The following is a 15498-nucleotide window of genomic DNA, read 5'->3' on the forward strand; positions in this document are numbered from 1 at the left end:
CATAGGCAAGAAATGGCTCATTAATAAGGGTAGCACAAACGCACAAGAAAGAAGACCTAAGCTACAAAACATACGGTCGGCTGCTAAGTACAATAATTTTCCTGTCACCGCGTGTCACTTTTATACAGCATCTTTACAGCGCTACCAGGCCGGGTAGTTTGGCGGAAAGAACGCAACAGCTTACGGCCGTCAGCTGCCTCTGTCATAATTATCCTAATCTCCGCATCAACGTCGTGCAAGTCCGCATACAGGCATCTGTATCTGAACCATATATGTGCCAGCTTAATACATGTGTAGTGAAATTATGACAACGACTGCGTCTTATCAAACGTATTGGTTTTGCAAATGCGCATTACAGCTGACGGAACGACATACTGTAAGTGAAGCACAAGAGAACAAGGACAAAAGGAAGATACAACACTTGAAGAAATGAAGAATTAGTAGGCGTCCAGCAAACAAGCGATGACGGAGAACACACAATGATCGGGTGTTCTGTGACATCGCTTTGCGTATTTACGGTGTTATGGAGATCAACGGCATAAAAACGTACCTTCAAGCGTACTCCCTCAACCTCCGCGGCATTCATTATGATAATCAACGCCTAAACAAAATGAGGCACTATTTTTTGCCAAGAGTAGACCTCTTTACAGCAAATCTATGTAATGACTCGCAGACGAAACCAGCATGCTTTCGAAAATGTTTTACCGCCGTAGTATTCGAACGCCAACGGCCAGGAAACACATCGATGCCAATAGGCTGTCGGCTGTCGGTGGTTAATCAAGTACAAAAACCTTGACGCTATGACTAAAAAGCAGCTTCAACAATCAAATTTAAAAAAAAAATCAACTGCCTATTTGCCTGAGGTAACAAAACATCCTTAGACACCTCGATTGTTTATGTCAATGGTTTGTGTAAAGTAAAAAATTCAGCATGTTCAGCGCCCCTAGCAGAAAAAGCACAAATTAAAGTATTCGACCAAATTACAGTATCTCCACTTGCGCGCTTACGCTGAAACACGCCTCGATTGATTTTTCGCCCTCTGTGGCCATTTCTTGAACTTGAGAGTGTGCGGGGCCTGGGTTGAGCTCTAGTAATATGCGTCGCATAAAAGTGCGTGGTCGCTCATGGGACGGTGGTGACGTGCGACGGCGATGAGGACAAAATCTGGCGACATGACCGCGAATACCGCATTGGAAGCAGATGGGGTGCTGACAGGACGCACTGAAACTGTCAGCAGCAGGATAACTGGCATGGCCGTCCCACTCTTGACAAACTGCAGGTGGTCTTGGTGAGTAACCGCCATGGAACTGATAAGTGTGATGCGCGCTCATAGTAAGGTTTGGTGCTCTTGAACGAGGAGCGAAGTTGTAGGCGTCTAGGGAGGCGGCGTTGATGGACGTCTCACGTGAGTCGAAGTGAGAAAAAGGCTTTCGAGCCCGCGGAGTCGAGAGGGAAGACGCAAAGCCACCTAGAAAAAAATGTAAGGCCTCCGCACGCCGGTGTGACGTCACGCTAGTCGGATGGGCCGGACAGTAGACGCCGTCGGCGTCTCCGCGCCTAGGTTCGTTGCGCTTGCAGTGTGTCTCTATAAACCCAACCTTGTACACTAACTCTTGCCCGTGGTGCGGGTCATGGCCTTCATTGCCTCACGTAACATGGGAGTGCGCCAAAAGACCTCATGCCATTAATTCACCTTTGGTACTCACCTTGCTAAGGGAGCCCTGGGAGGCCATCCTCGCTCTTGCTGACCTCGAGGCCCAGAAAGGCCTCTTGGACCAAGCTGGGCGGGTCGCGATGGCCACTGGAGTCTTGGAATAGGGACCCACCCTGCACCGCTCTCTTCCGCCAATTTTTTTTTTTTGCCTGATCAATAAATGTTTATTCCTCCTCCTCCTCCTCCTCTTTGCGCGTCGCGGATACTATGGCATGAGAAAATTAGCGCTGTCCTTAAAGTGACAGCAACCTATAAATTCAGATGCTTCGTTTCCAAAGCAAGACACGTATAGCTGACGCAAAAAATAAGGGGGAGCCGCTGGTTCACCGCAGTCAACACCACCATAGAAAGCAGCATTCTTTCATACCTTCCTTAGATTACTTGATTGGCAACATTTTTGTTTTTTGCGTGTATCGCAACACGACCTGCCTTATTGTGCTTGCGATGTTTGGTTGGGACTAATACAAGCAAACTGCATGCTGCTTAGTCACTCAACTTTAGACGGAACGAAAGAAAGAGGAAAACTGCATATTGAAGACACAGAATATACTTTATTCACAAATGATAAGAACTTCATTCAGAAACAAACATTGTAAATCTTCCATATACAATTATCATTCTCACTCCTGCGTTGCGTAAAACAGTCCTCGCTTGACACACGAATATCGAGGTTAATTTTACTGTGAAAATTTTATCATTATAGGGTCACGCACAACTAATTCTCAAATAGAATAAGCTTCCGTCTTTGTTGTACCATTTCTTGTGGTTATTTTATTTCCACCCGCCTTGTTTGCAGGCCCTATTGGTCTTCATAGAATACTGAGGTAATGGTGAAAAGTAAGTAAAAAACGAGAGGCCTACTCTCAGTCCTAAAGGAAAACATGCAATTAATGGATTGCGGTAGCATGGAGAGTTCGAATCATAAACAGGTAGCACAATGCACTCAAATAACATTTGAATTGGCCAAAATGCAGGGTTTAAACTTTGATAATGTGGGCAAATAAGTCCTAGCTACGCCACAGCTTTCTTTTTACAAGAATTTGGTCAACACAAACATACGTAGATGTTCAACAAAACAGAGCTTCATGAATAAAAAATAAATAATGAGAAACATCTCAGGCCTTCAAGGTCTGCAATTTTCGGTCGTTCTTGGCGTTGCGTAATTTGTCGTTTTCCGTGCGGCACAAGTTGTTCAGCAGTGTATTCGCTGCAGCACTTACAACATGCCCCATTACCTCCTGTGCAGGATGACCGAAATCACACACATCGACATCCTCAAAGTCATGAAGGGTAGCGAACACAAGGCCGACAAGAGTATCTTTCTGCCTAGGAAGGCTGAAAAATCGTATGGCATATTCTGGTGTCCTGAGCTTGTCCAATATAATTTCAGTAAAGAGTACAGCATTAACTACAACTGCTCGTGGAAACTTCAGGCCACCCCTTGTCATCTTCGTGATTAATGCATTATCAGGGTCATCTAGATCGACGTCATGCATTACAAGGCTTTCACTGCAAGATGCGCATGTCAGCTTTTTTAGAGCTGCGTGGGCACAATAGCCGGCAACGTAGGTTAGTGCCGGTGGCCTTGACGTTTTTTTCTCAATGTCGGAGTCGGTCAGAGTGACTTGAAACTGGCCGTTTCCTGAATGTACACTTGTCTCCAATGTGTTCGCGCTCGGTGGTAGTAGAATGTCCAAATCTTGCAGGTCCAGAACCTTCTGCAAACGCAATTTGTATTCAGATTCATATATCTGCCTTATAGACACGTGGTAATTGGCACCAGACAATTGCCGGTACTTTCCAAAGCGATCCTCTAAGCTATCAGTTTGAAATTTGCCCAAAAGAACATACTCGAAATGAAGCTCTTTGAGACAGTATATGGCAAGTTCGTGCAAGGCGTGGGTTGTGTGGCTGAAAGCTGTGTGCGTTTCACGTGTCAGGGGGCCATTGTCATGTTCGAGGCTTCTCCAGTGATCAAGCCATTGAACTATTCTCTCTAAGAGTTCTAGTTGAGCACATGACGATGAAACTATTGGACCTTGCAATTGATCTCGCAACCGCTGTCCTTTTCTTGGCGTCTTGACGTTAACAATGTTCCACCAAGTCAAAATGGTGTCGACATATTGAGAGGTTTCTTTTGCATGCTGGAACGTTGCAACACTGCGAGCAGCAACAGTAGATGAGTTAAAAATCTTTAAGGCCAGTTTAACGTTCTGCCGTTCCATGATTGAGGGGTTCAGTGCCTTCAATGTGAGCGTTGGTGCTAGCTTCAAGAGCTCATGCTTCTCAGCTTCGTGCAGCTGGCATAATACCCTGAAAGAGGCTGTAAGTCTCTTTGGTTCAGCCTCATCACTCTTCGGTTCAGGAAAGTACATGCATTTGCCAATGTTTCTTCGATTCAGGCAGTTATTTCTTATACACTTTAGTATGTGAACTGGGTCCACCACAAAAAACAGGGGTCGTGAGGGGTCGGCAGGATGTTTGTAAACAATGCTGACACTTGCCGGCTTAGTGAAGTTGGACATGGCTTTTCTGTTTATGGAGTTATTGTCCGAGATCACTGCGATTATTCTAAAACCAGATGCCTCTAGATCAACAACAATCTTCCGAAGGAAGTCGTGCAGCGCCTTAGCATCGATTTGTGCCACAGGAAGGATGTATACAACATCCTTGTTTGAAGAAAGCAGGCTCTGTATCATAAATACGTGGGCAGTTTTTGCTGCAGTCGATGAATTTACCGCAGCACCAGTAACCAACCCAGCCTTGTAATCAAAAAATCATTGAAGGTGAATCTCATCAATCATTAACGTTACATTCTTTTCAAGCTCTTTATATGTGCTTACAATACGCTTTGCATAGGAAAGAAAGTTACATCCTTGCTGCTCCGTTTCAGGGCGTACATCGTACGATGAACACAGTCATCTGATCGTATCAGGATGCGGCATCTTAAGCTTCATCGAACTTCTCAGGAATCTATATGCATGAGGTGAAATTGTGAACAAAAGGCTAGCAAAAACCAATAAATCGGGGGGATATCGGCCAGCATCATTCAAAACAAGATCAACTTGACTCTTCAACAATTTAAGCACTTCCAAATGCCATTCTTTCAACTCGCGGGCACAATGTTTTCCACTTACTACCTCTAGCAATGTCGAAACCAATGTCAGTAGATGACGGGCCTTTTCAGAACGCTCAGTGCTGATATCCTTATGTGTCTGTTCGATCATGTGTAACACACTTTTCAAATCTCTCAAGTCGCACAGCTTTTCAGGAACTAAAACATCACCACACTTCCTGACACCCGTTTCACCAAAAAATACTTCGACGCACTGGTCTGTGGACACGCTCACCGAAGTACGGACAGCAGGAGCAGATTGAAGTGACAAGTGCAAAATAAAACCTTGGAGCCCTTGTTCAAAACTGTCCAGAAGTCCGAACACTGAAAGCTTGGCAAGGCCTTCAGCAAGTCCGCAAAGCTACCAACCAGATTTTTGGCGTCCACTTCTGCTTGGGTTTGCTGTGAAAGCATTATTGCTTTTTGCAAATATGTGGCTTCCAAGCGCGCTCTTTTGGCAGCCGGCGCTTCTCGAACGCACACTTGCGGACGCGATAAATAGGCAGGGCAATTGGGAAACAAGCTCGGAACTGCAGTTTTCTTCAGACGGATGTTTTTCACGGCAACTTCGACCACTTTTCCTGTCTTGACGTCCGTGTAAGATGCCGTCTTCAAGTAATCCGATGGCAAGAAATGATTTTCACAGAGCTGAAATAAAAAAAACAAAAACAAGCCGTTACAGGTATGAAGCTCGACGAAAATGTTGAGTTCACAAGCGCATCGACAGGTGCAGAGACCGATCTATTGTGCACGCGTGCACGAATGCATTGCGCACTATGCTGACGAAACGTATTCGTCTGGAAACCCAGAATAACAATAGAGAGAAGAAATACTTACCACTGTGTACTTCGTTGGCGAGAAGTCCTTCCGAGGAACTGCTCTCGCCCATGCTTCCCGAGTGGCTCGGTCAGATGGGAACTTGTGCACTCGGACACTTTGTCCTCCGTCATAATTGGACTTGCAGTTTGGTGCGCAACAACAGCCAGGCATCGTTGCGCTTCCGTGTACGACGAACCACGCACAATCTAAGAAAAGCAATCGCGTTTACGGTGCAGCATGCCCCACCAAAGCCACCAAGCAAATGCTCCACGCGTTGCCGCTCTAGCGTTGCAGCCACGGAGAAAATTTGTTTTCAGAACGCGCGCCGCGTTCTAGAAACGCAGCGCTCCCCCATCCACCGCTGCCATCCGACTCTCGTGACGTATTGACAGGGGAGAGGAGGTGATGCGGTGGCCTTACATTTTTTTCTAGGTGGCTCTGCCTGACGTCGGTCAAGCTTTTCGCGCACTGCTTGCCGAATAACTGACGCAAGGTTAGATGGAGCTGGGACCACATCAACACTGGCAATTTTAATTATGTTGACCAGGCGGCCGAACTTCGGTATGATACGCCTAGCTTTCATGGCTTCGAATGTACGGCAGTTCCGAGTGATGTCACTCACGGAGTCCAGACTGCCTTTTCCGATAAGGAACTGGTACACGTCCCCGCGATCCGTTTTAAAAGACGACCAACTTTGCACTCTTCTGTCATCTGAAGGTCCAGGGCCTTGCACAACTTCAGCACTTCCTCGATGTACGTCGTGCAGTTTTCGCCGGGAACTTGGGCTCGCTGCATTAGGGTTTGCTCTGCGCTCTTCTCTCTAGCTGCCGGATCTCCGAAGCACCTCCTGATTTCGTCTACGAACTTTTCCCACGTCGTCATACTTTCTACGTGATTTTCAAGCCACACACACGCGGTTCCCTTGAGGAAGCAGACAAGGTTGTTAAGCTGGGCGGCGGCATTCCAGCCATTGAACCGACTTGCGATTTGGTAAAAGCTAAGCCATTCATCCACGTCTACCCCGGCTTTTCCGGCGAAGGTTCGTGGTTCAATGTAGGGCTGCTATGGTAGCTGGAAGAAGGTGGCGCGTTGTCGCCGTGGGAAGCCATCTGTGGTGGCAGACCGGCAATTCGGCGACTTCGGCGAAGCTCCACAGATCGTGCTTCTGCGGATGGTTCATCGACGTTCTTCGAAGGCGCCGTTGTTTTACCCCGCACCGTCCACCAAAATTGTTACAATGGGGTGCGTTTATTTAAAGATAAATTGATGAAAGGGGGGCCGCGCCGACATCTAGCCACTGCAAAGACAAGCGCACTTCGTTCTCTTCTTCCTCCGTTCTTTCTGTAGCTTTAGCGTAACAATATTTCATTAAGTAATACGGGAACGTGTACGGTGGCAGATTTATAGGATTCTAAAGATTATACACTAAGACGGAATGGCGATTATACTACGCCAAGCAATCTCCTACCTATGTGGTTTAAACTGTATGACCGTAGTAGCGGCACTGCCTTTAATACAGCTCATTTTTTCTTGTAAAACATTTTCTTGTATCTTGAATTCAAATGTCTGCTTGACACCGTTATTTTTGTACGCCGGGGCTTCTCCACAATCAAGGGGAAAACTTAGTCGACGCTGGCTGGCACCCGTGAGATACAGCCGATGAGGCAGCTCTTCAGCCTTCCGCAAGTATGTCTCTAGTCTGTTCAATGTAAACGGTTGTCGATAGTTCGAGGAACGTGTGAACTCTCGGGAGAAGGTCACATTCAGCTAGAGCATCCCTCGCGTTCTAGCATGGCCAGCGATCTTGCTTTCCAGATATCCCACTTCCCTTTAACAAGTAGACATGCGCCGTTCTCATATCTTTGACGTGAAATTCAGAGACAGGCTGCACAAACTTAAGGTTACCCTTGTGTACGTGCCTTGGTAGGACAAATTGTAAGCTCTGTAAAGTGTTGTGTTCCGGTGATATGAAAAGCAGAGCTCGAGAGAGGTTTACATATCGTCTATATAGGAAGTGTACGAGGTTCACCTGTAGTGCACAGAACTGGAATAATTTGCTCCATATTTCTGTTTACTGACCCTGAAAACATGGCACTTCGCAAATCGATCTGAACTCTGTCGCTCTGCCAGGATCCCAACGAAATTGCCTTGGTTGTATCGAGGGGGAAAAGGAACAGCGAAACTATTGCTAGACCATCTTGCCCTTATTTTATCGCAGCGATGATTTCAGCGACAAGCTTATGCCTGTGACAATAACTCTGGGAAATATGTTTGTTTGCACTCGAGCAGGTGTGTAGACATGCTTCCATTTGACCATGAACTACACGACGACCGATGCTGGCCGGAAAGAGGTTAGGCCTATATGACTGCTGCATATCTTTGTACACGCCTGTGATTTGTATTGCAGGTATGCCTTGTTTCGGCTTGCGGTGTCCGATCGTTTTTCCTTGAGGCACAAATTGTAGCGTTTTAGTGAAATGGTCTTGCCGTAATTGGTTAGCGATACTCCACCTACCGCAGCGGTCGGCTGGCCGCTGTAGTAGCTCTGCTTTTAGTGCTAGAGCCTGGGCGGAGGTGTATTACTCCACCTGCGCTAAGCGGCCATGTATACAACTTAATGACATTCTGTGATCGCTGTGCCTTCACTCCCCACTTTCCGAAATAATGTCGTGGCTGGCCGCTGCATCATGCAGAGCAAGGTGTTGAATTCTGAAGACGTCGCAGCCGGCATGTACCGTGCTTGACATTGTGTTTGCCTGAATACTTCGGCCACTTTTTCTTGCTTGTGTGTGATTCATTCTGGTATTTTCTGCAGACGCTCGCGTCCAGTACCTGAGCCTTCAGAAGCAGAACTCCTGGAGCAGCAGCAGCAGCAGCAGTAGCAGCAGGAAAGACGACGCCACCGTGGAGCCAACGAAAGGTTAGCGAAGCGTCCGCTTCTTAAATTAATGATCGATTTTGGAGCGCTGATGATGCGCGATAAAGAAAGGAAGGAAACCGTTTTTACCACAAAAGCAGTTTATTGATGGGTGTCTCGAAGGCATACGCTACAGACTGAAACGGAAACAACTGGGACCTGGTGAAGCCAACCTTGCTGAACAACTAATTTGCGGGTTGACGCTGGTAGGGCTGGGCTCGGTTGTCCGGGTCACCAATTCGTGGGAGGCGGCGCGAAGAGGTCGCCGTCGCAGCCACGGTTTATTTAGGCCGGGAAGTCATGGCGTAGCGGCATCTCGGGAGCGGCCGACAACGCGGCCGCTCAGGTCGAGCGCTCGAGCGCGTACTATTCTCGCGCTACCTGCATGTGAGCCCATCTTCTTCATCACCTGCTTCGGAGGCGAAAGTCGCGTTGCCAAGGGCCCCCGTCCTAGTGCAAAGTGCGATTGAAATAAATTCCAATGGTAAAGTCCAGGTAAAGTGTGCAGACGGTGTCGCCGTTGGTAGTGCCGGGTTCGCGCAGTCCGGGAGAGACGTGCCAGGCAGCACCGGCAGCGTAGGTTGTGAGCGAGGCGCAGTCATAGTGATGCCGCATTGCGAAATCGGGACCTGCCGCAGGTGCTCGCAGATGCCCGGGCATGTAGAAGTCGGAGCTCCAAAAGATGTCAGCCGGCTGCCCGGGACATGCGTGGATATAGCTCAAGTGTGTTTACTCACGATGTAGACGTAGAAGTGATCCTCGAGCTGAAGAAACCAGGTGGCTGAGCTGCTTCTGCAAAATTTCTGTAGGCCATGCATGCGCGGAAGGTGTTAGCACAGAACATCCCAAGGCTTGCCCTCTGCTGCTTGCGGTAAGATCTCGAATTTTGGTAGCATCAGGGTTGCGGTGCTCGCTGAATGAATCGCGAAGTTTGTGCTTGTGGCATCGCCGTGCCTACGGAGAGTCAGCGCCTAGTGAACCCGCTGGGAGAGCCTCTGTATCATTGTTGAGTGAGGGGCTCCCTAACTGAAAGCGGAAAGCTTGCGGGAACGTCCAACGAAGGAGAGCGGCCGGCCGTAGAATCGCCGAAAGCGCATAAAATTGCCGCAGTGAATTCCTTGGAAAGAGACGTCGCACAGATGCCTTTGAGCTGGGGAGCAGGCTCACGAACTGAGTTAGAGGTCTGATCCTGGGGGCGGCGCGTGCTGAGGATCGGCACCGGTGCACGCAGGCGATGTGGAGCGACACGACGCCGAATCACAGGACGGTGCAAATGGCGAGAGCTGTTGTGACAGAGCGCTAGAGGTGACATAGTGAGAATGGCTGAATAGCTGCCCGCAGGTCGTCGTAGAATTCGAGGCCGTGGGCGGCAACTGGAGCCTCGAACGCATCCGTAGCCTGGAAACTTGTTGAAAAGGAAATGGCTGTGAAGCTGGATGAACAAGACGCCCGGCATGCCGATGTAGACTTTTCCCGGACGCCTTACTACCGCAGGACATTTGCTGAACGATGAGAAGCCACGTCACTCGCCTTGGTAGAGTCGGTGCGCAGACTCTGGCATGGCTAGGCTCGATCGTCTGGATCTCAAATTTGTCGTAGGCTGCTCGAAGAGGTAGCCGTCGTAGCCATGGTTTATTTAGGCCGGGCAGCCATGGTGTAGCGGGATCTCGGTAGCGGCGGACGCCGCGGTCGCTCAGATCGTGCGCAATAGCGTGTTCTATTCTCGCGCTACCTGCACGTGAGCACTCGTTATTCTTCACCTGTTTTGGAGGCTATAGTCGCGCCGCTACATATCTACGCCACAAGGACATGTATCCTTCATTTTAATGTGATAGCGTTAATCCAGCGTCGGCTTCCCGCGTCGGCGTTGGACGTCACTTCGGCAAAAATGATATCGAATCAAATTCCGAACCACGCATACCAAACTACTTCTCTAACACGTAAGTTGCTCATACCTTGTTTTTCATTCTTTACAAAGTTATTCATCGGAATTTTGAGAACGGCAGCCCACACAAAAAAAATGCAATGAAAAAACAACACCGACAGTGCATGGCCTTTATGTTAGCTTTTCTCAGAGTGAAATATTAAAACTGCGGAACAATAAGAGTAGGACCCGCGCAAGAGGTCGCGCTTCTACCAGAAAGCTCGCCTTCATGCGTAGCGTTCGCAGCCAGCGTTTCTCGGGAAACGTTACGGTTAGATAAGCTGCAGTTGCCGGGAAGCTTGAAAAGCAGTAAGGGGTTTGTGAACACTATCGCATTCCACTCTTAAAGGCGAAGCTTAAGCGTCCTCTAAATGTTTACTTGTTACGAAGTATATTCGCGGAAAAAGTTTTGTGGCAATGGCGATTCTGCCGCCGGGGGTCGTGCCAAAGCCACCTAGAAAAAAAGGCTTCGGTTATGCTACGTTCTACTCGCAGACGATGAAGTCAACCCTTGGATTTAGTGGGACGTACCCATAAGTAGCCGCTGCTGATCTGATTACGACGACGTGCCCTGCTTGATGATGGATAGCTTCCATGTTGGCCAGTGGTTGCCACCCTTGTAGATGCACCCTGTACATACCTTTCTTACTGTGCTTTCACGTAATAATATGATCAGGCCAAGATAAGTCAGGGCAGATTTAAATGCGTAAATATTTGACGTCAGCAGCATGAAACACAGTGTGGTTGTGAAAGTAAGTAGCAGATATAAAATTACGTCAATGGTGAAATGGGATAGTATCGTTTTGTTAACATAAAGTGATATAAGACATTTACTGCTCCAGACTTGGCTTAGTTGCAGGCCATGCTAAAGGATGGTACCTGCTGTGTCTCCAACAGAAGCATGGCTGTTACGACACAACGTATAGTTAATGCACAGTTCATGATTACGTGATATAATGGTTACATGATAGCCGCCGCGGTTTCCTAGTGGCTGTGGTGTTGAGCTGCTAAGCACGAGGTTGCAGGATTGAATCCCGGCCACGGCGGCCGCATTTTGATGGGGCCGAACTGCCGAAACACCGGTGTACTTATATTGATGTGCACGCTAAAGAACCTCAGGCGGATCAAATTTCCGGTGACCTCCCCCCCCCCCACCCATTGCGGCGTGTCTCATAATCAGATCGTGGTTTAAGCACGTAAAACTCCATAATTTGCATTTTGGTTACATAATGAAGGCGCAAACTGCGTGGCAAGGGTTGGCACTGTTGTTTCGGTCCCATGCCCTCTAAGGAAAGTTTACGCACTTTGCGTTGTGTTTTGTTCGCAAACAATAATCTTCATCTGTCTTGCCCGCATTTCCCTTCATTACCGCGGCGAGCCCGGTACTTTCTGGTCACGAATGGTGCGATGTTATTGGGTGCAGAATCACTAATGAAAGAGACATAAGAAGCACGCAGAAGCACAAACACACATCAGACTTGTATTGGACGTACTGAACACAGTCAAACGGCACACAACAGTTCCCCAAAATACATTCTAGAAGACATGCAGCTATATATATGGATTAGTGAAACGTAATCTGCCTGCAGCTCATGAGGAGCAACCGAGCCAGAATTTGATGCAAAGCATTGACGTGGATAGGCGTGCGTGTATATATATATATATATCAGCCTGGTAACGCACTGCAGGGCAAAGGCCTCTACCATACTTCTCCAACTACCCCGGTCATGTACTAATTGTGGCCCTATTGTCCCTGCACACTTCTTAATCTCATCCGCCCACCTAACGTTCTGCCGTCCCCTGCTACATTTCCCTTCACTTGGAATCTAGTCCGTAACCCTTAATGACCATCTCTTATCTTCCCTCCTCATTACATGTCCTGCCCATGCCCAGTTTTTCTTGATTTCAACAAAGATGCCATTACCTCGCGTTTGTTACCTCACACAATCTGCTCTTTTCTTGTCCCTTAATGTTACACCCATCATTCTTCTTTCCATAGCTCGTTGCGTCGTGCTGAATTTGAGTAGAACCCTTTTGGTAAGCCTCCAGGTTTCTGCTCCGTACGTGAGTACTGGTAAGACAAAGCTGTTATACACTTATCTCTTGAGGGATAATGGCAACCTGCTGTTCATGATCTGAGAATGCCTGCCAAACGCACCCCAGCCCATTCTTATTCTTCTATATTTCAGTCTCATGATCCGGATCCGCGGTCACTACCTGCCTTAAGTAGATATATTCCCTTACCACTTCCAATGCCTCGCTACCTATCGTAAACTGCTGTTCTTTTCCGAGGCTGTTAAACATCACTTTAGTTTTCTGCAGATTAATATGTAGACCCACCCTTCTGCTTTGCCTCTCCAGGTCAGTGAGCATGTATTGCAATTGGTCCCCTGAGTTACTAAGCAAGGCAATGTCATCAGCGAATTGCAAGTTATTCGCTGGTAAGGTATTCGCCATTAACTTTTATCCCCAAATCTTCCCAATCCCAGACTCTGAATACCTCCTGTAAACACGCTGTCAATAGCATTGGAGATATCGTATCTCCCTGCCTGACGCCTTTGTCTATTAGGATTTTCTTGAATTCTTTATGGAGGTCTCCGGTGGCTGTGCAACCGTCATAGATACCTTTCAGTATTTTATGCGAAGCATACTAGCCGCACAACCACGCTCTTCCTTGCTGCGCCACGCGCGGCCGCGTAGCTACCATATGACGTCATAACAGCTGCAAAGCGGACGCTTAAGCTTCGCCTTCAAGAGTGGAACGCGACAGCGTTCCCGTCGACCCGCCAAGGGGTGTAAGACAATGGGCTACGGCGCAGCCACTACGCGCCCCGCATCGGACGCGGTGAGCGTCGAGCAACGCAGCGTTCGGCACGACAACGAAATGTGCGCCTGAGCAAGCGACGCACGCCTGAGCCTTAGAAACAGCTTGTTTCTAAGGAACAATAACTGGTTCTCTAGTGAACGGGAATGCTCCCGTTCACTAGAGGCGCTTCTGTACCGCTTTGAAGCATCAAACTCGTGGCTCAGTGGTAACGTCTCCGGTAACGCAGAACGTAACATCTCCGGTGTCCGCAGAAGTAACGTCTCCGGTGTCGCAGAAAAGCCGGTAACACCGGCTCTTCTGCGACACGAGCTCCTTAACGCTGTCGCGTTAAAATAAAGGCTAGTATGCTTCGCATCCCGGGCTTAACCTTAGCTAAGCCACAGCCATTTTTTTACATACGGCTTCTCTACACCCTTATTGCGTAATGCCCTCATGACTGCTGAGGTTTCGACTCAACCAAACGCTTTCTCGTAATCAATGAAAGCTATATATATAAGGGTTGGCTTTATTCCGCACATTTCTCTATCACCTGATTGATAGTGTGAATATGGTCTATTGTTGAGTAGCCTTTACGGAATCCTGCCTGGTCCTTTGGTTGACAGAAGTCTAAGGTGTTCCTGATTCTATTTGTGATTACCTTAGTAAATACTTTGTAGGCAACGGACAGTAAGGCGATCGGTCTCTAATTTTTCAACTCTTTGGCGTCCCCTTTCTTATGAATTAGGATTATGTTAGCGTTCTTCCAAGATTCCGATACGCTCGAAGTCATGAGGCATTGCGTATACAGGGTGGCCAGTTTTTCTAGAACAATCTGCCCAGCATCCTTCAACAAATCTGCTGTTACCTGATCCTCCCCAGCTGCCTTCCCCCTTTGCATAGCTCCCAAGGCTTTCTGTACTTCTTCCGGCGTTACTTGTGAGATTTGAAATTCCTCTAGGCTATTCTCTCTTCCATTATCGTCGTGGTTGTCGTTGGTACTGTGTAAATCTCTGTAAACTCCTCAGCCACTTGAACTATGTCAACCACATTAGTAATGATATTGCCGGCTCTGTCTCTTAACGCATACATCTGATTCTTGCCTACTCCTAGTTTCTTCTTAACTGGTTTTAGGCTTCCTCCCTTCCTGAGAGCTATAGAATTCCTGTACGCTACCAGCTAGCTATATGCTTATTAATCAGGAATTCGACTCCTAGTTCTCGTCTCTCTGCCAAGCCCCGGTAGCACAGGACGTGCCCGCTTTTCAGCACTGTATGTGCTTCTTTCGTCCTTATCTTCACTGAGCGCTATTATATCCGATTTACTGCCCTCTAATTCCTCCAATAGCACTGCTAGACTCGCCTCACTGCATAACGTTCTAGCGCTAAATGTTGTCAGGTTCACATTCCGATGACGGCCTGCCCGGAAGCAGGGATTCTAGCACCCTCTGCTGCGTCGCAGGTCTGACCGCCGCCGTGGTCAGTTGCTTCGCAGCTGGTGGGGACTGAGGACCGGGATATGATTGTTGTGTTCATATAGGAGGTTGTGGCCAAGTACTACACAGGGGTGGCAAATCCTGCTCTGGTGAGAAAGTGCGTTACCGGTTCTGGTTACCGGGATCAGGCCACACTCCAGGCCTGTTTATGCAATCTTATCAACACGCGGATTTTTTTTTGCGTGGCACCGGGATTCGAACCACGCTCCTCTCGCACGCGAGGCGGATGTTCTAACTCTACGCCACCGCTGTACCTAGAATATTTAGGACTAGGGAACTCGTGTCAGCACGGGCACGCGACCATATTAGACAGCTTTAGATTATGGGGACGCAGACGTTGGGGCCCGCTGGCGCTTGGGGCCACGTTACTGCGCATGCGCAGTAGGATGGTCTCAAGCACTAGCGGGCCCCAACACTTGCGTCCCCCTAATCTACAACCATCCTTTAGAAAGTTTTAGTTTGGCGTTCTTACGCTGCGCTCAGCAGCTAAGCGGCGCGGAAGCGCAAGTGCGCATGCGCCCTCCGCTTACCAGCAAGTGGGCTAGCGGAGCGACAAATACGGTCCGCTTACAAGCTGCGTGAGCGGAGCGGGCTGCGCAGCACGTTGGCTAGTGTTGACATCAGAAAGAATTGGATGGGAAGCAGAAAGCAAGCTCGCTAGCTATCAGGTGGCGTTCCCCAAGAGGGGGCTTTATTTTTCCACTGGATAAA

General features: G+C 48.3%; 1 protein-coding gene across 1 annotated transcript in view; it reads left to right on the top strand.

The window, feature by feature from the left end:
• LOC139055343 (uncharacterized) overlaps positions 1–15498 on the top strand; it is a 205107-nt gene that overhangs the window by 103693 nt on the left and 85916 nt on the right. Inside the window, exon 4 of the mRNA XM_070532776.1 lies at positions 8464–8568. Within this exon, the coding sequence (XP_070388877.1) occupies positions 8464–8568 (105 nt within the window). The remainder of the gene's footprint in view (positions 1–8463; positions 8569–15498) is intronic.

The sequence above is a fragment of the Dermacentor albipictus genome, chromosome 2 (assembly GCF_038994185.2).
Source record: "Dermacentor albipictus isolate Rhodes 1998 colony chromosome 2, USDA_Dalb.pri_finalv2, whole genome shotgun sequence".
NCBI classification, from domain to species: domain Eukaryota; kingdom Metazoa; phylum Arthropoda; class Arachnida; order Ixodida; family Ixodidae; genus Dermacentor; species Dermacentor albipictus.